Raw genomic sequence first — 22,034 nt, 5'->3', positions numbered from 1 at the left:
CTAATGCACAGCAAGGTTTAATAGCAATGTGCTATGCTAGGGGAGACTAATAAATATTTCCCAGCCCTTTGCTATGCACTGAGAAGCTCTGATTCTGGGGACATGGAATAGCAAAGGAATAATACAGGAAACTCATGGAGGATTCCATTTTGCTTTCTCCAAACAACTGCTACTGCCCTGCTAGCAAGGACAATGATGGCAAAGGCTAAATGCCAACCACTCCTGAGTGTCACTAAATCCACATGGAGTCAGAATCTTTGCCCAAGGCCAGTTCTGTACTTAGGATAAATTCACAGAGTCACAGATTGCATTGGGTTGGAAGGGACCCTCTAAGCTCATCCAGTCCAACCCCTCTGCAGTCAGCAGGGACATCCTCCACTAGAGCAGGTTGCTCACAGCCTTCTCCAGCCTCACCTTGAAGATCTCCAGGGATGGGGCCTCAACTCCCTCCCTGGGCAACCTGTTGCAGTGTTCCAGCAGCCTCCTGGTGCAGAACTTGTTCCTCACATCCAATCTCAATCTGCTCTGCTCTCATTTCAAACCATTGTCCCTCATCCTATCCCTGCAGGCCTTTGGGAACAGTCCCTCTGCAGCCTTCTTGTAGTCCCCTTCAGGTACTGGAAGGCTGCTCTAAGGTCTCTGTGGAGCCTTCTCTTCCCCAGGCTGAACATCCCCAGCTCCCTCAGCTGGGTCCCTTCCAACCCATTCCATGTGAGGTCTGAATCTACGGAAATCAGGTTACTCCTGGAGGCAAGCCAGAGCAGGAAGCAAAAAACTGGATCTGCAATCAATCCAGCCTGCTTGGTTTATCAGCATGGCTCCAAAGCTGCATTTTTAAAGCCATGAAGAACTTGTGAAGCTTTGCACTGCTCCTCAGCCAGTGTATGAGGTTAAAACTATCTCTAAGAGCCCACAGCAAGCACTTAGCATCTCTGAACTTCACTCCAATCCCTAAGTTCCTCAAAAGGGCAATGGGACTCAGATCTATGTTGAAGAGAGACCAAGTTTTGTCAGCCTCACAGCTCAAATAAATTTCATTATCTCTAAGTGGTGGTTTTCCAGCACTTATAGTTTTCTATCTAGGTGGATTATCAGCAGCACTCCACTTGAGAAGGCACAAGTGACACTTGGAATGCCAAACATCCAATTCTAACACACTTGGCCTTGAGCCTCCTGTCACAAGGAGTACAAATGAAGCTTTCTTAAACATTAAGCTTTCTTTAAAAGCTCTTTGCAATAAGGAGATTAAAGTTGTCATAGTTGGACTTGATGATCTTGAGGTCTTCTCCAAGCAGGGCATTCTATGTTTTTATTTCATAGCTTCATAGAGTGGTTAAGGTTGAAAGGGACCTTAAAGATCATCCAGCTCCAACCTCCTGGCCATGACCATTTGGACAGCTGAATTTGCTTGCAAAAAGCATTTGAGCTACCAAAACAAAACCACAGAATCACAGGATGGTTTGGGTTGGAAGGCACCTTATAGCTCATCCAGTTCCAACCCTCTGCCATGGGCAGGGACATCTTCCACTAGGCTCAGGTTGCTCCAGGCCTCACCCAGCCTGGCCTTGAACACCTCCACAACCTCCCTGGGCAACCTGTTCCAGTGTGAAGAGGCCCTTTGAGATTCCCTTCCAACCTGGTGCAATCTGTGAGTCTGTCCAAAAACAGCACAGAAAGAGGGACAATAACTTAAGTGAGCAGGCCCAGAAGAGGTCACATTCACATTTACAGTGAGGGTGGTGTGACACTGGAACAGGTGGGAACATTCCACTTGGACCACAATGTCCAGGAGTTAGGAACAGGAAAGGTTTCATTGGAAAAGGGCATTTTAATTAGGAAGGGAGGGATTGTGGTGTAGTCAGCAATGAGAGAATCCAGCCTGCAGGACACAGCAGTGAACATCTTGAGGAGCTTGTAGGAAACTAGCCAGGAGACTAAGAATCCAATGATTGCCTTTTTTTTTTTTTTTTTTAGATATCCCTCTTTTTTATTCCTTTCCTTCTTTTTTATTCCTTTCCTTCTTTTTTATTCCTTTCCTTCTTTTTTATTCCTTTCCTTCTTTTTTATTCCTTAATAGCCTTTTTTTTTTTCTCTTTTTCTGTAGATGGTAGAATGGTACAAATCTTCCACCTATTTCTTTGAACTTATGCAAGGTGTCTCTATTTCTGCTGAGAAGATGGGAATCAGACTTTCAGGAGAAGCAAATATATCACCAAAAAGCAGGTAAAGCTGACAAGCACAGCAGCTCCCTCCTCCAGGATCTCATCAGGAAAGGCATTTTGGCCTAGATAGGGTGACACTGATACCTGTCCTCAGTGCAGTGCAGCAGAGTTATTTAACCATAAATCAGGATAATTTAAATCAGGCTAATTCAGGACTTCACAAAACTCTGAGTGCTCATGTACACAATCATCAAACTCACTCATTTTTAGGGAGGAATGTTACACTGGGTCAATTCAAACAGCTTTGGGGTTTTTTTTTAATGTCTCTGGGTCACATAATTTTGTATTTTGGAACACCGAGTCCAATAATTATGTGATGAATAAAGCAACTGATGTCAGGGCCTGAGTGAACAGAGAGTAACAAGGGGAAATAATCAGGGAGCTATGAGGACAGGCTGAGGGAGCTGGGGGTGTTCAGCCTGGAGAAGAGAAGGCTGCAGGGAGACCTTAGAGCAGCCTGCCAGTACCTGAAGGGGGCTACAAGAGGGCTGCAGAGGGACTGTTCCCAAAGGCCTACAGGGATAGGACAAGTGACAATGGTTTAAAATGAGAGAAGAGCTGATTAAGATTGGATGTGAGGAACAAGTTCTGCACCAGGAGGGTGTTGAATGATTGCAACAGGTTGCCCAGAGAGGTAGTTGAGGCCCCATCCCTGGAGCTATTCCAGGCAAGGCTGGAGAAGGCTGTGAGCAACCTGCTCTAGTGGAGGATGTCCCTGCTGACTGCAGGGGAGTTGGCCTGGATGAGCTTTGGAGGTCCCTCCCAACCCAAACCATTCTAGGATTCTATGAGAAGAAAGACTCTGGGAGATTCAGGGACAGCAGGAATATGATCAAACAAAACACTGCTAGACTCAACACCAGATCAATTGCATCAGATCATTAGGAGATAAAAATATCACATCATTTGTGGTGCCTACCAAGCTGCCCCTTGTTCATCTGTGGTCTGTGCCTACCAAGCTGCCCCTTGATCATCTGTGGTCTGTGCCTACCAAGCTGCCCCTTGTTCATCTGTGGTCTGTGCCTACCAAGCTGCCCCTTGATCATCTGTGGTCTGTGCCTACCAAGCTGCCCCTTGATCATCTGTGGTCTGTGCCTACCAAGCTGCCCCTTGTTCATCTGTGGTCTGTGCCTACCAAGCTGCCCCTTGATCATCTGTGGTCTGTGCCTACCAAGCTGCCCCTTGTTCATCTGTGGTCTGTGCCTACCAAGCTGCCCCTTGATCATCTGTGGTCTGTGCCTACCAAGCTGCCCCTTGTTCATCTGTGGTCTGTGCCTACCAAGCTGCCCCTTGATCATCTGTGGTCTGTGCCTACCAAGCTGCCCCTTGTTCATCTGTGGTCTGTGCCTACCAAGCTGCCCCTTGTTCATCTGTGGTCTGTGCCTACCAAGCTGCCCCTTGATCATCTGTGGTCTGTGCCTACCAAGCTGCCCCTTGTTCATCTGTGGTCTGTGCCTACCAAGCTGCCCCTTGATCATCTGTGGTTTCTCAAGTGGCAGAATGCAGCATAAATGCTCCAGCCTGAATGGCAGCTTGTGCAAGTGGGGAGGGGGTCTGCTTTAGTAAGAGTTGATTAAAGTTGCCCTCAACTTGTCAAGTTTTATCCATCAGGACTTTTGGCCACTTCTTCCAGACAAAAAGGAAGCCTACCCAAACCCTCCTGCAGACATTTCCTAGAGACCCAAAGCCTCTTTGTCTTTGAAGTCAGTAACAAAAGTGCAACTGTGCTCCAATTTAAAAGCAGGCTGTAGGCTCTGTTTCTAAGGCAGCTAATCACCTCTGTCAGCTCACATCCAATCCTCAGGCCCTTGAGGTCTTTCTTTTGCTGGCAAAAGGCACAAACAAGCAAAGGAACAAGAAAGGACACGTTGGTGCATGCACTGTGGAAAGCAGAGCTGGCTTGGAGGGAGGCACTCACCTTGGCAGGTCTGCCTGGCATCCCTGTAGTACCCTGGGGGACAGGCTGGCACACACATGCTGCTGGGGGACAGGACCAGGCTGCTGTTGCAGGAGGAGCAGGAGGAAGGACCTCCACCAGTGCAGGTTTGACAGGAGGGGTGACACCCTGCAGAGACAGCAAGAACAGGAGCTGGTGTCCAAGGAAAAGCAAATCTCCCAGCAAGTTTCACAAGGTTCAGCAGGAGCACTCAGACTGAGTGTGGTGGGACAGGCACCAAAAGCTCTTACAAAGCCCTTAGTGGTGCACACAGCTCAGACTCCAGGGGTTCAGTTCTGCTCTGGGTGCCATGCACATCAGCTCTCTCCTCTCCCTCTCTCTTTCCCCCCTCTTCTCCCTCTCTCATTCCCCCCTCCTCTCCCTCTCTCTTTCCCCCCTCCTCTCCCTCTCTCTTTCCCCCCTCCTCTCCCTCTCTCTTTCCCCCCTCCTCTCCCTCTCTCTTTCCCCCCCTCCTCTCTCCCTCTCTCTTTCCCCCCCTCCTCCCTTTCTCATTCCCCCCTCTTCTCCCTCTCTCTTTCCCCCTCTTCTCCCTTTCTCATTCCCCCCTCCTCTCCCTCTCTCTTTCCCCCCCTCCTCTCCCTCTCTCTTTCCCCCCTCCTCTCCCTCTCTCTTTCCCCCCTCCTCTCCCTCTCTCTTTCCCCCCTCCTCTCCCTCTCTCTTTCCCCCCTCCTCTCCCCTCTCTCTTTCCCCCCTCCTCTCCCTCTCTCTTTCCCCCCTCCTCTCCCTCTCTCTTTCCCCCCTCCTCTCCCTCTCTCATTCCCCCCTCCTCTCCCTCTCTCTTTCCCCCCTCCTCTCCCTCTCTCTTTCCCCCCTCTCTCTCCCTCTCTCTTTCCCCCCCTCTTCTCCCTCTCTCTTTCCCCCTCCTCTCCCTCTCTCTTTCCCCCTCCTCTCCCTCTCTCTTTCCCCCCTCCTCTCCCTCTCTCTTTCCCCCCTCCTCTCCCTCTCTCTTTCCCCCCTCCTCTCCCTCTCTCTTTCCCCCCTCCTCTCCCTCTCTCTTTCCCCCCTCCTCTCCCTCTCTCTTTCCCCCCTCCTCTCCCTCTCTCTTTCCCCCCTCCTCTCCCTCTCTCTTTCCCCCCTCCTCTCCCTCTCTCTTTCCCCCCTCCTCTCCCTCTCTCTTTCCCCCCTCCTCTCCCTCTCTCTTTCCCCCCTCCTCTCCCTCTCTCTTTCCCCCCTCCTCTCCCTCTCTCTTTCCCCCCTCCTCTCCCTCTCTCTTTCCCCCCTCCTCTCCCTCTCTCTTTCCCCCCTCCTCTCCCTCTCTCTTTCCCCCCTCCTCTCCCTCTCTCTTTCCCCCCTCCTCTCCCTCTCTCTTTCCCCCCTCCTCTCCCTCTCTCTTTCCCCCCTCCTCTCCCTCTCTCTTTCCCCCCTCCTCTCCCTCTCCTCTTTCCCCCCTCCTCTCCCTCTCCTCTTTCCCCCTCCTCTCCCTCTCTCTTTCCCCCCTCCTCTCCCTCTCTCTTTTCCCCCTCCTCTCCCTCTCTCTTTTCCCCCTCCTCTCCCTCCCTCTTTCCCCCTCCTCTCCCTCTCTCTTTCCCCCTCCTCTCCCTCTCTCTTTCCCCCCTCCTCGCCCTCTCTCTTTCCCCCCTCTTCTCCCTCTCTCTTTCCCCCCTCTTCTCCCTCTCTCTTTCCCCCCTCCTCTCCCTCTCTCTTCCCCCCTCCTCTCCCTCTCTCTTTCCCCCCTCCTCTCCCTCTCTCTTTCCCCCCTCCTCTCCCTCTCTCTTTCCCCTCTCCTCTCCCTCTCTCTTTCCCCCCTCTTCTCCCTTTCTCATTCCCCCCTCCTCTCCCTCTCTTTTCTCCTTCCCCTCCCACTCTTTTTCCTCTCTTCTCTCTCCCTTCCTCTTGAGCTCTCCTCTCCCCTCCCCTGTCCCTTTCCCTCTCCTCCTTTACCCATTCCTTTTCTCCTCAGCCTTCCCTTCCCCTGAAGAACCCTACAGAGCTCTGGCCAAGCCCTGTCTATCAGGTAAGCATGTATCAGTACCTCCCTTTCATGCTTTCTCCCAACTACTTTTAGGTCAGATCCTCCTTAGCCTGGTGCACCTGGTCTGTTCAGGAACCACCTGGTGCTTTTCTGGCAGCTCCCCACACCCCTGAAGTTTTACATCCACTTCTTTGTCTCCCACTTCTTGTGCTCCTTAGCCTGACTGCAGAGATGTAAAACACCACAGTGGATGAGGCCAATGCATCCTATCAATTTCTCCAAAGGGTGCACACAAAATTATTATCTGGTTTATGCCTTGACAGGTCTTTACCTAAAGACTGATGCCATCATTACACCTGTCAGGCCAAATTAATCATGAGCGAGAGCAGGCAAAGAAATCAGAGCTGTGACTGCCTCATGCTGCTCTGGAGCTCTTCAAAGGCAGCCCCCAATGTAAAATGAGCTTGGCACTGGCTGAGTAATGCAGAACTTCTTTGAAATGAAACCTTTGGAACAAAGGGAGGAAATGTTATCCCTAGGCTTATGTTTCCTGGCAGGCAAAATCTCTGTCTCAGGGGTCTTTCCAGTTAAATGACACAGAGAATATTTCAGATGGCTCTGAGATTGCTCAAAGCCAGGTAAGTAAACACACAGCTCCCTCAGAGAAGCTCTGCAACATGAGCCAGCACTTGGGCTGGATGAGGAAAGGCCACATCCTGCAAAAGGAACTTCTACATCTTCATTCTAACTTCTTGTCTTGATTTCTTCCTCCTGAACTGCAATACCAGACAGGCTGGGCTTCAACACATCTTTGTGGCCCTCCTCTGGACCTGCTCCAGCAGGTCTATGTCCTTCAGTTTTGAGTACCCCAGAGCTGGATACAGCACTCCAGGTGAGGTCTCACCAGAGCAGAGGGTCAGAATCTCTCAACCTGGATGCAGCACTCCAGGTGAGCTCTCACCAGAGCAGAGCAGAGGACCTGAATCCCCTCTCTCAACCTGGATGCAGCACTCCAGGTGAGCTCTCACCAGAGCAGAGCAGAGGACCTGAATCCCCTCTCTCAACCTGGATGCAGCACTCCAGGTGAGCTCTCACCAGAGCAGAGCAGAGGACCTGAATCCCATTTCTCAACCTGGATGCAGCACTCCAGGTGAGCTCTCACCAGAGCAGAGCAGAGGTTCAGAATCACCTCTCTTGACCTCTTCTTTTGAGGCAGCCCAGGATGCTGTTGCCCTTCAAGACCAACCTGGTTCCAGCCCCTCTGCCATGGTCAGAGATATCTCCAGACCAGCTTGCTCAAGGCTCCACCCAACCTGGCTTTGAACACCTCCAGCCTTGGAGCCTGCACAACGTTTCCGAGCATCCCATCCCAGCACCTCACCACCCTGGTGGGGAAGAATTTCCTCCTGCTGTGTAACACCTTGCAAGGCTCCAGCTCCTTGAGGCATGTGCAGGGCCTACTCACGTTTGCAGGCCCCCTTGTCCAGGTAGAACCGCAGTGGGCAGTGGGGAAGGCAGAGATCCCCCAGGAGCAGGTGTCTGGAGCTCTGGCACTCCAGGCAGACACTGCCGGTGTCCCACAGGTTGGCCACGCAGCGGCGGCACGAAGGGTGGCACTCTAGAGGAGAAGGGAATGATGGACACTGTGAGCACAGAGGGGCAAACCAGAACTGCTGAAGGACAACACACTGCTGGGAGCTCAAGGCATCACAGAATGGTAGGTGAGGGTTGGAAGGGATCTCCAGAGATCATCCAGTCCAACGTCCCCACCAAAGCAGGGTCACCTAGGGCAGGTCACACAGGAACACATCCGGATGAGTCTTGAAAGTCTCCAGAGGAGACTCCATAACCTCTCTGGGCAGCCTGCTCCAGGGCTCCAGCACGCTCCCAGAAGATAAGTTTCTCCTTATGTTGAGGTAGAGCTTCCTGGGTTCCAGTTTGTGTCCATTGTCCCTTGTCCTGTCGTCCTGTCAGAGGACACCACTGAAAAGAGCCTGGCCCCTTCTTGACACCCATCCTCCAGATAAACATTCATGAGATCCCCTCTCATTCTTCTCCAGACTGAACAGTCCCAGGACATTCCACAACCTCTCTGGGATGTAACTTCCAAAGCCCCTTCCTGCTCTCTGGTGCACAAGGATCAGATGCTAAACTCTGGAGAGATGACCAGAAACTGCAGGAATCCTGGAGCACTCCTTTCTTCTTGCCCTCATTCCCCTCTTTTGCTCTTCCTGAGCATCACCAGGGTTTCACTTTCCCCTCAGCAATGACATCCTCCTGCCCCATCCAAGCAATCCTCTTCCCCATCCTAAAGTGAGCTTGGCAAAGTTTTGTTCAAAGTTCTTTGCTCTCTCAAACCTATCTCTGCTTTTAGGTGCTCCACCTGCAGGTTTATCTTTAACAAACCACTCTCGTGGCCCCAGGAATTCAACTCCCTCTGCTCCCACTGCTGAAAAACCAAGACCACAACCTGTAGAGCTGTGTTACCTTCTCCTGCAGTTAAGAGTCATAGAATTATTTGGGTGGGAAAAGCCCTCTAAGGTCATTCAGTCCAACCATCAACCCAACACCACCATGGCCACTAAACCATGTCCTCAAGTGCCATGGCCACAGGTTTCTTGAGCACCTCCCAGGGATGGGGACTCCAATACCTCCCTGGGCAGCCTATTCCAATCCCTGATTAGTTCATAGATGAACAGAATGGTTTGGGATGGAAGAGACCTTAAAGGTCATCCAGCTCCAACCCCCCTGCCATGGGCAGGGATACCTCCCACTAGCCCAGGTTGCTCAAGGCCTAGCCTTGAACACCTCTAGGGAGGGGGCATCCACAGCCTCCCTGGGCAGCCTGTTCCAGTGTCTCCTCACCGTCACTCTCAAGAATTTCTTCCTAATCTCCAGTCTAAACATGCCCTCCTCAAGCTTCAATCCATTCCCTCTCATCCTGTCACTCCAAGCCCTTGTAGAAAGTTCTTTCCTGTCTTGCTTGTAGCCCCTTCAGGTCCTGGCAGGCTGCTCTAAGGTCTCCCTGGAGCCTTATCTTCTCCAGGCTGAACAACCCCAACTCTCTCAGCCTTTCCCCACAGGGGAGGGTCTCCAGCCCTCTGATCATCTTGGTGGCCTCCTCTGCCCCCTCTCCAGGAGCTCCATCTCCTCTTCTGACTGCTCAAATTTACCCACCCAACCCAGGCAGCCACCCCCTGAGGCAGCCCCAAAGCCAAGCCAAGAGTGGCATTTGGAGCTGCCTGAGAGTTCCTCGAAACCTTTCCCTTTTCCCTTTTCTCCCCCAGTTTGTGTCTCCTGACCTCTGCCTGAACTTAGGTGCTTCAGAAGCCTTTACAAGGAGCCCTTTGTAGGCAGAGCAGTGTGGTGTAAGGCAGCCTGGAAGCCAAATTAATCCCCATTATGGGAAATCAGAAAATGCTAAAGGAAATGACAAATGCCTTGAAAGAAAGGGGATAAGGAGGCTTGATTTGAGTACCTGGCCCCTTGTCAGCTCTCCACTGGAGGCTCAGCTTTCTGCCTTTTGTCTCTGCTGACAGCACTGCTACAGATGGGCAGGCAATTTGATTTTACAAGCTGAAGACAGGCTCACACTGGGAGAATTCTGCAGCCATACCTGACTGGAGGCTAACCCCAGTCTGTCTTCTCCTAGACCTTACACAAACAGGATTGTCACCAAACACTGGTGGAGAGGCAAGGATGCAGCTCAGCACTGAATGCAGCTCTGACTGCATGCAGGGAGTAAAAGTCCTGAAAGCAGGTCACCTTCAACTACTGAAAGGCTGCTATTACGTCTCCCTGGAGCCTTCTCTTCTGCAGGCTGAACACCCCCAGCTCCCTCAGTCTGTCCTCATAGCAGAGGTGCTACAGCACCCTGATCATTCTCATGGTGTCCTCTGGACCCATTCCATCAGGTCCTTCTTGTGTTGAGGGCTCCACAGCTGTTCATAGCCCCGCAGGGGAGGTCTCCCCAGAGCAGAGCAGAGGGGCAGGATCCTCTCTCTCCAGCTCTGGCCACACTGCTTTGGATGCAGCCCAGGCTGCCCTTGGCCTTCTGTGCTGCAGGTGCCCATTGCTGGCTCCTGTCCAGCCTCTCACCCACCAGCACCCCCAAGTCCTTCTCTGCAGGGCTGCTCTCAGTCTCATCACCCCCTAGCTTGGGTTGATATCTAGGATTGCCCTGACCTAGGTGCAGGACCTTGCACTTTGCCTTACTGAACCTCATGAGATTTTACTTGCAATACCTCCTGTAAATAGCTTCACTGTCCCAACCTAACATGCAGAAAGCTAACTGTCTACACAGGCAGGTGGTGTTGCAGCAGTTTCCTCTCTGCAGCCTCTCTGTTTGCTCCCCTGCATGTGATGAAGGAGCTCTTTTCCTCAGCTACTGTTTCAGGATAAAGCAGCTCCATCACTCTCCTGTTCCTTTGCAAGCCTGGAGATCAAAGAGCACACAAGAGCAACAAAACCCCAGAGCTGATGCTGGTGGTGAACCTGAGGGACATGGGGGCAGCTTTGTTTTGGAGAAGATTATTTCTCTTTTTCACAGCAGGCTGCCTTTGAAGCAAGGGCTAACAGAAACAGAGTTGTTTACTTTATGCTTCTCAGGAACACCAAGCAGCTCCTTCTGTCTCCTGCTTCTACCTTCTCCCTCAAAATCCTTGACAGTGAGGGTGGGGAGACACTGGAAGAGGTTACCCAGGGAGGTGTGGAGGTGTTCAAGGCCAGGTTGGATGAGGCCTTGAGCAACCTGGGCTAGTGGGAGGTGTCCCTACCCATGTCAGAGGGTTGGAACTGGATGAGCTTTAAGGTCTTTTCCAACCCAACCCATTCTATGAATCCTCACTCCAGCTCTGCTAGCAGGTAAGTTACTGCTGTGGGCTTTGGATTGTTGGAGGATTCACATCTCATGTTTCTTGCAGGTCAGTGCAGCACAGTTCACAGGTTCATAGAATGGTTTAGCTTGCAAGGCACCCCTTTGATTTCTTCCAGTATCCAAACTGGATTCTCAGGGCAGCACATCACCACCTTGCTCATAGTCCCAGTGCCTCTCTGCTCACCTTTTTGAACTGCTGACCTTCCTCCCTCTGCCCAGCAACCTTTTTTTCTACTACCCTTTCAGCTGGCTCTAACTTCTCTATGCAAAAAATAACCAACACCATGGAGGTGGTTGAAACACCATCTGTGAAGGTGTTTAACTAGATGTGGTGCTGTGGGACGTGGTTTAGCACCAGCCTTGGTAGAGATTGATGCTGGTTGGACTCAATGACCTTAGAGGTCAACCAAAATGGTCTATGATCCTATGGCAAACCACCCCAAACCACCTCACCTTCCTACAGAGCAGATTTTGGGCTAAAGTGTGCTAGAATTCCTCACAGAGATGTCCACTTGCAGAGTTACTTTATTTCCACACCCTCCTTAGCTCTCTCGTAGCAAGCAAAGCAAACAGAGACAATGGTGCCCTTGCTATAGGGAAAGCACCAATTCCATAGCATTCCCTTGCCTGTCAAGAGGAAGAAGGCTGTTTGGGGGCACAAAAATCACCTCTCAAGTATTTGTGGATACTCCTAAAGGAAACCAGAGGCATTTCTACCTCTCAGTTCCACCATTTGCTAAGCAATCAATGACTTGGGTTGTTTAAATAAAACCTCCCCCTCCTGAGGGCTCTTCAGACAAAATATTTCCTGAGGCAAGTTTCTTTCTGTACTCTCAGGTAAGGTATGAGGTTCACAGCAACACTGAAACCACCATGCAAGCTACAGGCATGGCAGCAGGCAAATGTTCTTCAGAACATTGCAGTAAACCCAGAGAGAAAAATCATAGAACTGTTGAGGCTGGAGGAGACTTTTGATATTGAGTCACAGAATCATAAAATGGTTGAGTTGGAAAAGCTCTCTAAGCTCATCCAGTCCAACCATCAACCCACCACTACCACAGCCATCAAACCACATCCCCAGGTGCCATGGACACCTCCAGGGTGGGGACTCCACCACCCTCCTGGGCAACCTATTCCAATGCCTGAAGCCAACCACGCACCCAGAGCTCACAGTCCCACCACTACTTCTAAGCCACCAAGCCAGGTCCCTCAGCACCACATCCAGACCTCTTTCAAACCCCTCCAGAGATGGTGACTCCACCACCTCCATGGGCAGCCTGTCCCAGTGCCCGAGAACCCTTTCAGTGTGGTTGACACCTAGCACTGATCAGGACTGTTGGTTGGGTTTGGTTGTTGGATGAGTCTTTTTGCTCCTCCTTTCAAAACCCTGAAAGGGAATTTGTCACACGAACAACCGAGGGGAACCCCTAGGGAAGGGCAACCACACTGGCAGGGATCTGTCCACATCTGCTGCAAAGGCTGGGAGCTTCCTGCTTTTCACAAGGGCTGGAAGTGACAGGAGAAATGGCTTGAAGCTGGAAGAGGGGAGATTGAGGCTGGAGATTAGGAAGCAATTCTGGACAGTGAGGGTAGGGAGACTGTGGAACAGGTCGCCCAAGGAGGCTGTGGAGTAGGTTTAGACTGAATCTCAGGAAGTTCTTCAGTACAAGGGTGATGAGATTCTGGAATAGGTTGCCCAGAAAGGCTGTGGATGCCCCTTCCCTGGAGGTGTTCAAGGCCAGGGTGGATGAGGCTTTGAGCAACTTGGGCTAGTGGGAGGTGTCCCTGGCCATAGCAGGGGTTTGGAACCAGCTGAGCTTTCAGGTCTCTTCCAACCCAAACCATTCCATGCATCTACGATTCCCTACGCAATACAAGGTGGAAAAGTCCATCTGGATGGTGCCTGGAACAAATGAGCCTAGACCAAAGCTAGGGAGATGATCTTCTGTCCTTCTCTGGCAGCTCAGCTGTTACATTCTGTAGGAGGTTGCACAGCAGTAACTAAATGGAGCAGAGCCCCCAGTTTCCCTCTTGCTCTGCTCAGCCCAGCCCCAGCTCTTGGTGATGAGCTCAGTGTCTTGCTAATAGCACAGCACCAGCTCATTAATTTTACAAGGAGCTGAACATATTTGGGGTTGTCAGAGTGTCCCTGCTGCAATGTGAAGAGCAAAGTAGAAAGGCTTGGTAGAGGCATGCTCCTGAGGGAGCTCCTCTGCTTTATCTTTGAACATGCCCACAAAAGCCAGGGCCTGAGCAGCAGAGCATGAGGACTGGTAGCTCCCTGTCAAGGAAGATGGAGCTGCAGGTTAAGACAGGACCTTGGAAATGCTCTATCAGAGGGTGTGTTGAGTTTCATTTCATGCCAGCTGCTCTTCCTACTAATTCTAGTCCCCTGCATCCTTTTCCACCTTAGCTGAGCACCCAGCAGAGCTCAGGCCTGTAGCCTCTTCTGCAGTACTGGAAGGCTGCTCAAGATCTCCCTGGAGCCTTCTCTTCTCCATGCTGAGCAGCCCCAACTATCTCAGCCTGTCCCCACAGGGAGGTTCTCCAGCCTCATGGCCTCCTCTGGACCCATGTCCCTCTTGTGCTGGAGGCACCAGGACTGGAGGCAGTGCTGCAGGTGGGGTCTCAGCAGAGCAGAGGGGCAGAATCCCCTCCCTGTGCTGCTGCTCTCCCTGCTTTGGATGCAGCTCAGCACACAGCTGCCTGCTGGGCTGCCAGGGACCACTGCTGGCTCCTGGGGAGTTTGTCACCAACTGACACCTCCAAGTCCTTCTCCTCAAGGCTGCTCTTCATTTATAAACCAAAATCAATCAACTGAGCACTCTCAGAGAAGCTGAGCACAAACTCAGCATGTCCAAAGCAGAGCTTAGAAGCTCCTTTTGTAACCTGAGGTCATTTCAGTCTTTCTTCTGCTTACATTTGATAAACTCCTGGAAACAAGATCCCACTTCCTACCAACAAGGCAAATGTTCCAATCCTTGCTCAGGTACCATGTACCATAACAACATTAACTCATAGGCAATGGTTTCAAGTGACAATTGCTTTTCTCCATGCTGGATGAAGGATTGTCCCCTACAGGTCCATGAAACTATAATGCACAGCAGTCCCTGTAAATGGTGACACAGCTCTGCCTGGAGGGTGGGGAATTGGAGATAAATGGGAAGATAATTGCACAAAAAGATTGCTTGGGGAAGTAAAGGAAAAAGCTTTGGTAGATTCTGATGGAAATCATAAATACTCTGCAAGTGTCAGGGGGTTTAATGCTCTCTGTTATGGGACAGCTGCTCTTTAACTGGTAATTAATAACCTGCAAGGGCAGATGGAGCAGTTGAGTCAGTGCTGAATGAGAAGAATGAGGGAAATTCATCAGCCTGGCTGAGGAGCTCTTTATCTCCAGCAGAACCGGCAACACACATCCTGTGCTTTGACATCAGACAGAAATTTGGCACAAATCACAGAATTGTAGAAGGGTTTGGGTTAGAAGAATCCTCCAAAGGTCATCCAGTACAACCCCCCTGCACTCAGCAGGGACAGCCTCCACCAGAGCAAGTTGCTCACAGCCTTGCCCAGCCTCACCTTGAAGATCTCCAGGGATGGGGCCTCAACTACCTCCTTGGACAACCTGTTGCAGTGTTCTAGCACCCTCGTGGTGCAGACTATCCACCAGGACTCCAAGATCCTTCTCCATGGAGCTGTTTTCCAGCAGGTCAGTCCACACCATCTCTTCTCTATTGCCCACACCTGCTCCTCTCCATGGCCCACACCTGCTCCTCTCCATGGCCCACACCTGCTCCTCTCCATGGCCCACACCTGCTCCTCTCCATGACCCACACCTGCTCCTCTCCTTGAACCACACCTGCTCCTCTCCATGGCCCACACCTGCTCCTCTCCACGGCCCACACCTGCTCCTCTCCACGGCCCACACCTGCTCCTCTCCATGGCCCACACCTGCTCCTCTCCATGACCCACACCTGCTCCTCTCCTTGAACCACACCTGCTCCTCTCCATGGCCCACACCTGCTCCTCTCCTTGAACCACACCTGCTCCTCTCCATGACCCACACCTGCTCCTCTCCATGGCCCACACCTGCTCCTCTCCATGACCCACACCTGCTCCTCTCCTTGAACCACACCTGCTCCTCTCCTTGAACCACACCTGCTCCTCTCCATGGCCCACACCTGCTCCTCTCCATGACCCACACCTGCTCCTCTCCATGACCCACACCTGCTCCTCTCCTTGAACCACACCTGCTCCTCTCCTTGAACCACACCTGCTCCTCTCCATGGCCCACACCTGCTCCTCTCCATGACCCACACCTGCTCCTCTCCTTGAACCACACCTGCTCCTCTCCTTGAACCACACCTGCTCCTCTCCATGGCCCACACCTGCTCCTCTCCATGACCCACACCTGCTCCTCTCCATGGCCCACACCTGCTCCTCTCCATGACCCACACCTGCTCCTCTCCTTGAACCACACCTGCTCCTCTCCATGGCCCACACCTGCTCCTCTCCACGGCCCACACCTGCTCCTCTCCACGGCCCACACCTGCTCCTCTCCATGACCCACACCTGCTCCTCTCCTTGAACCACACCTGCTCCTCTCCTTGAACCACACCTGCTCCTCTCCTTGAACCACACCTGCTCCTCTCCATGGCCCACACCTGCTCCTCTCCATGGCCCACACCTGCTCCTCTCCATGACCCACACCTGCTCCTCTCCTTGAACCACACCTGCTCCTCTCCATGACCCACACCTGCTCCTCTCCATGACCCACACCTGCTCCTCTCCATGGCCCACACCTGCTCCTCTCCATGGCCCACACCTGCTCCTCTCCATGACCCACACCTGCTCCTCTCCATGGCCAACACCTGCTCCTCTCCACGGCCCACACCTGCTCCTCTCCACGGCCCACACCTGCTCCTCTCCACGACCCACACCTGCTCCTCTCCTTGAACCACACCTGCTCCTCTCCTTGAACCACACCTGCTCCTCTCCATGACCCACACCTGCTCCTCTCCATGGCCCACACCTGCTCCTCTCCATGGCCCACACCTGCTCCTCTTACTTCCCCAGCCTCATTTCTTGTATACTTAAAGAGCTCTGCCACACTCATGAGAGCCTTTCCTACTCCTCAGATACTGAGTTTCTGCAGACAAAGCAATATCTGTTGTTTAAAAGGAAGATGAAGAAGTGGTTCAGAAAATGAATCTGAGGAGAGCAAAGAGCCAAGGCTCTCATCAAAACAACCCAACACCACAGACATGTAAACCAAAAAGAAGTCTCTGTGGAGGGGAATCATCTAGTTTAAACTGAGAACAACAACCTCTCACTGGATTTATTTCTTATGTCTATGGCATCTTTCCTTTTTCTTAGGATTCCTTATCTCATTTGGCCCAGATAAAGCCTCACACACACAGTTCCTTTTATTTTTTTTTTTTTGGATAAGGGTAAAAAAACCCCAACCCTGGCTTGATAAAGCTCAGCAATGGTTGGAGCTGTTCCCAGGATATGTTTACACATGTCTGTGTGATAGATGAAAAGTGATTTTTTCTTGTTAGATAGATAAATGCAATCAGTGGCTTCTAATGACAGGCTTAAGCACAGGCACCAAAGCACACCCCACACATACCCCCAAAACATAACCCCTCCAAGAGCAATCCTACTGCCCCCAAACACACACACAGAGCAATGCCAGCTCTGCACTTTTTGCTTTAGGGCCCCATGAACTGCTCCTCTCTGTCACAAATGTTTCTTTAACTCACTTTACTGAAGCTCTGTGCAGCACCTAGGCAGCTTTCCTGATATTAACAGCAATGCTCTGATGATTTCCAGACATAATGTTCCATAGTGGGCATCTCAAGCCTTGGCACCAAACCCTGCAGCAGTAAGAACCTTCTGTCCCTCTTCCTGCTACCTGCCTTACCTACTGTGCATTGACTTCCTGCAGCCCAAGGGAAGTCATGCACAAGAGGAGCAGGAGGTGGCTGTGCACACTGGAGAGTGTCCCCATGGTGTTTCCACCTGGGTGACATTTTACTCCTTACAGGCATTTGGAATTTTTCATGCTGTGTGCTCGAGTAGCTGGAGAAGGTCACAGAAAGATCATCACACTGTGTCATGAAATGGTGAGGGTTGGAAGGGACCTCTGGAGAACACTGAATCCAACCCCCCTCAAAGGCAGGGTCACCCAGGGCAGGTCACACAGGAATGCATCCGGATGGATCTTGAAAGTCTCCAGAGAAGGAGACTCCACAACCTCTCTGGGCAGCCTGCTCCAGGGCTCCAGCACCCTCACAGCACAGAAGTTTCTCCTCATGTTGAGGTGGAACTTCCTGGGTTCCAGTTTGTGTCCACTGCCCCTTGTCCTGTCACAGGACACCACTGAAAGGAGCTTGGCCCCTTCTTGACACTCACCCCTCAGAGATTTGTAAACACTGATCAGATCCCCTCTCACTTTTCTCCTCTCCAGGCTAACCAGTCCCAGGGCTCTCAGCCTTTCCTCATCACAGATGTTCCACTCCCTTCACCATCCTCATTGCCTCTGTTGGACTCTCTCCAGTAGAGCCCTGCCCCAGAACTGGACACAATACCCCAGATGTGGTCTCAGCAGGGCAGAGTAGAAGGGGAGGAGAACCTCCCTTGACCTGCTGGCCACACTCTTCCTAACGCACCCCAGGAGACCATTGGCCTTCTTGGCCTCAAGGGCACATTGCTGTCCCATGGATAACTCATTGCCCACCAGCACTCCACTTTTCCATGGAGCTGCTTTGCAGCAGATCAGCTCCCATCATGTCCTCTTACTTACCCAAGCAATATCCCACCAGGTTGAGATACTGCTCTCCCTTGCAGCTGGTCCTGCACCTTCCACCAGCTAGAGTTGCATGGGGGTGGCAGGTTGAGCAGTGCAGCTCAGAAGGGCCATGGCAGGTCTTGCAGGATGGATGACAGGCTGGGAGGAGGGAAAGCCAACACTTGTTATGCTCTTGGTGTAGGCCACCTGCCACCCTCCCCTCCCCAAAAAGTCATTCTCTGCCATAATCATTTACTCCTGCAAAGCAGGGACATAAAATGATCTAATAGCATCAGTGAGCACAGAGCTGGGGCTGGGAAGGCTTCTTACATCCTCATTTTGAATAAACAAGATGAGAAATGAGTTGTCAGCTGGGGGAAAAAATTGTGATTAGCTCTCTGCATGAATCAAGCTGCAGGTCTCTACAAACCAGCAAACATGAAGAGGTTGGCCCTTTGAGTCCTCCCCTCCAACAGAGGTTTCTGCACAGAAGAAAGGGAGTGGGATGCACAGGGGAGATAAATGAAACATCTTGGGATTGTAGGAGCATCACAGTAGCAGGAGTCTGACAGTCATGAGTGGAAAAGCCAGGAATGAGCACTGCACAAAGCCCTCCCCACGTGAAACCTACAAGGCCTGAATGCCAAGCCAGCTCATCAGCTCTTCTCTGACAAAAGCTCAACAGAAGGATTGCAGGCAAAGTAGTTAAGATTGCTCAAAACTACTTCAGGCTGCCCTTGTATCCTTCCACCTTTAAAGGCAGAGGCCATATTTCCATGTTCTCCCTGCTACAGATCTGCAGGACACAGAAGGCTGACACTGATGATCTGTACAAAAATTCACCACAACTAAGAGGGACATGGAGCTGCTGGAGGGGGTCCAGAGGAGGTCACCAAGATGATCAGAGGGCTGGAGAACCTCTCCTATGGGCACAGGCTGGGAGAGTTGGGGCTGCTCAGCCTAGAGAAGAGAAGGCTCCAGGGAGACCTTAGAGCAGCCTCCCAGGACCTGCAAGGGGCTCCAGGACTGACAGGATGAGAGAAAACAGGTTGAAGCTTGAGGAGGGCAGCAGATTTAGACTGGAGATTAGGAAGAAATTCTTGACAGTGAGGCAGAATCCCCTCCCTGTGCTGCTGCTCTCCCTGCTTTGAATGCAGCTCAGCACTCAGCTGCCTGCTGGGCTGCCAGGGACCATTGCTGGCTCCTGGGGAGTTGGTCACTAACTGATACCCCCAAGTCCTTCTCCTCCAGGCTGCTCTCTAGCCATCCCTTGCCCAGCCTGGATTTGTGCTTGGGATTGCCCTGATCCAGGTCCTTCCTTCTAAACTCTCAGCCCTGTAGGCAGGAGTGGATTACAAACAGAGCACATTGATAGGGACACTGTACTTATCCAGCCTAAGAAAAGCAGAGCACTGCTCAATGATGTCCAGTGTTCTGCTGGCTGAAATAAACCACACAACATCCTCAGGGAAACAATGCAGAGGAGCAAAGCTGATTAGAATTTATGATTCCATGTGCACACCTCTCTCCCGTTAGGAACAGATTCCATTTCCTGGAATGGGACTATTCTATTCACAGGCTCACAGTATCTCAGAGGTTGGAAGGGACCTCAAGAGATCACCAGGTCCAACCCCCCTGCCAGAGAAGGACCACTTAGGGTAGTCTGCACAGGAATGCATCCAGGTGGGGCTGGAAAGGCTCCAGAGAAGGAGACTCCACAACCCCTCTGGGCAGCCTGCTCCAGGGCTCTGTCACCCTCACTGTAAAGAAGTTTCTCCTCATGTTGAGCTGAAATCTTCTCTGTTCAAGTTTGAAGCCATTGTTCCTTGGCTTATCACTGTGCAGCACCCAAAAGAGCCTGGCCCCCTCCTCTTGCCCCCCACCCCTCACATATTGATAGACATTGATCAGATCCCCTCTCAGCCTTCTCCTCTCCACACTAAACAGCCCCAGGGCTCTCAGTCTCTCTTCACAGGGGAGATGCTCAACTCCCCTAAGCATCCTCATGGTTCTCTGTTGGACTCTCTCCAGCAGGTCTCTGTCTCTCTTGAACTGGGGAGCCCAAAACTGGACACAGGATTGCAGCTGTGGTCTCACCAGGGCAGAGTAGAAAAAAACCAAACACTCAATTAGCCTTCTCTAAACCTGCCAGCATCTCTAACTACACCCAGAAATGCACCACAGATTGTGGAAGTGATGGAATTCAGCAGCATGAGCTGCAGGGGCCTGCATAGTGCACTCACAGGAGCAGTGATCTTGGTGGCTGAAGAATCCCTCTGGGCACTCTGAGAGGCACCTGCCTTCAAGCAGGACATGGGATGAGAGGCAAGCTGTACAGTCCTGGGAGGTGTTCCCCACACAGCTTGCACAGGAGGAGTGGCACTCTGCAGGGAAGAAAAGAGAGAAAAGAGAGAGCCCAGTTAATTCTGGAATTAATTTTAGCTTATCTTGCTTGGAACTGTCACAGCTTCACAGATTGCATTGGGTTGGAAGGGTCTCTCTGAGGTCATCTTGTCCAACCCCCCTGCACTCAGCAGGGACACCTCCAACTAGATCAGGCTGTCCAGGGCCACATGGAGTTGGATCTTGAAAAGATGATTCAGCAAGAATGAAATTAAATTGTTTTGAAAGGGGAGGGAGGGGAGGAGAGACTTTTCGGCCTGAACTTGTGCCGAGATTGGAGATTAGGAACAATTTCTTTGCTGCAAGAGTGGTCAGGGATTGGAAGAGGCTGCCCAGGGAGGTGGTGGAGTCCCCAGCCCTGGAAGTGCTCAAGTAATGTGTGGCCATGGCATTTGGAGACATGGTTTGATGGCCACTGGATTGAAGGTTGGACTGCATGATCTTAGAGGTCTCTTCTAACCCGAACACTTCTCTGATTCCATGAATGAGTGCAGTTAGGAAGTGAGACTTCTTCACCTGGTACTGACCCTAAACCAAGCCATCTTAAACTAAGTGATGTGATCAAACAGATTAACTCATTAATTAAACCCCTAGTATTTAGTAGAGGAGTAACTGGAGGCCACAGGTTCTGCTGTGTGAGACTCTCTTGAACACCAAGACAGACTTCCTGCCCTCCATGGAGACAAGAGAGGCTGGAGGGAAGGAATGCAATGAAATGATTTCTACAAGTACACCTCAGCTGGCTGCCAGCCAGCCAGAGGGAGAGCTCAGGAATCCTCATCACAAATGCAGCCTCTCCAGGACTAGCTTTGGCTCAGGTGACTCAGATCATACCAGAGAGAACTTGCTTGTGGTTTCATCAGGGAAAGCTCAAGCATTAGAAAAACATAAGAGAAATGTTTCTGTGCTTTGGTGAGAAATTTACCACCTCACAGGTAAAACCTCCAAACCCAGCATTTTCAGTGTGCTCCCCCAAAAGGGGCATCCTACAAACTTTGTATCAATGCTTCATGGGCTTAGCCCACACTTTGAAATCCGGAATCTTCACACCCTTCTGCAAGAAATCAAACTCCTGTCCCAATGCCACTATTAAAGCAGCAAAGCTAATAACATGAGGGGCTGTGCCAGCATTCCTGCCCAGTGAGATCATTCAGCTCTGTCACCCAGCTCTGCTCAGACCTGTTTGCACAGCTCTGCTCACCCAGCTGAGGCAGTGGTATATAGAATCCTAGAGTCATAAGAGGGTTTGGGTTGGAAGGGACCTCCAAAGCTCACCCAGTCCAAGCCCTCTGCAGTCAGCAGGGACATCCTCCACTACATCAGGCTGCTCAGAGCCTTCTCCAGCCTCACCCTGAAGATCTTCAGGGATGGGGCCTCAACCACCTTCCTGGGCAACCTGTTGCAGTGTTCCAGCAGCCTCTTGGTGCAGAACTTGTTCCTAACATCCAATCTGCATCTGCTCTGCTCTCATTTCAAACCATTGCCTGTCCCTGCAGGCCTCTGCAAATAGTCCCTCCCCAGCTTTCTTGTGGCCCCCTTCAGGGACTGGAGGGCAGCTCTAAGGTCTCCCTGGAGCCTTCTCTTCTCCAGGCTGAACACCCCCAGCTCCTTCAGCCTGTCCTCATAGCAGAGGTGCTCCAGCCCCCTGATCACCTTGTGGGTTAATAAGGAGACAGCTCAGTCTTATCTGAAAGGGGCTTAAGGATTGATCCTCCTTCAGTGGTAAAAGCCAACATGGCTCAGCTTCCATGAGAAGAAAGCTGAGCTGTGCAGACCTGAACACAGCTGTTCTATTAAAGTAAGTACCTGAGTTCTCTGGTCCCAAATCAAATGCAGAGTCTATTTCCTTCAGATGCCATCCTGAAAGTCAC

General features: G+C 51.6%; 1 protein-coding gene across 1 annotated transcript in view; it reads right to left on the bottom strand.

Moving 5' to 3' along the window:
- Positions 1–22,034, bottom strand: part of FRAS1 (Fraser extracellular matrix complex subunit 1) — a 148,934-nt gene that overhangs the window by 65,774 nt on the left and 61,126 nt on the right. The window contains exons 19-22 of the mRNA XM_054392216.1: positions 20,004–20,144; positions 17,776–17,919; positions 7,557–7,709; positions 4,141–4,287 (exon numbers count right to left, since the gene is read on the bottom strand). Coding sequence (XP_054248191.1) covers positions 4,141–4,287; positions 7,557–7,709; positions 17,776–17,919; positions 20,004–20,144 — 585 coding nt within the window. The remainder of the gene's footprint in view (positions 1–4,140; positions 4,288–7,556; positions 7,710–17,775; positions 17,920–20,003; positions 20,145–22,034) is intronic.

Source organism: Indicator indicator, chromosome 25 (genome assembly GCF_027791375.1).
Source record: "Indicator indicator isolate 239-I01 chromosome 25, UM_Iind_1.1, whole genome shotgun sequence".
In the NCBI taxonomy this organism is placed as follows: Eukaryota; Metazoa; Chordata; class Aves; order Piciformes; family Indicatoridae; genus Indicator; species Indicator indicator.
The sequence above is the reverse complement of the archived record's forward strand: the minus strand, read 5'-3'. Positions and strand labels throughout refer to the sequence as shown.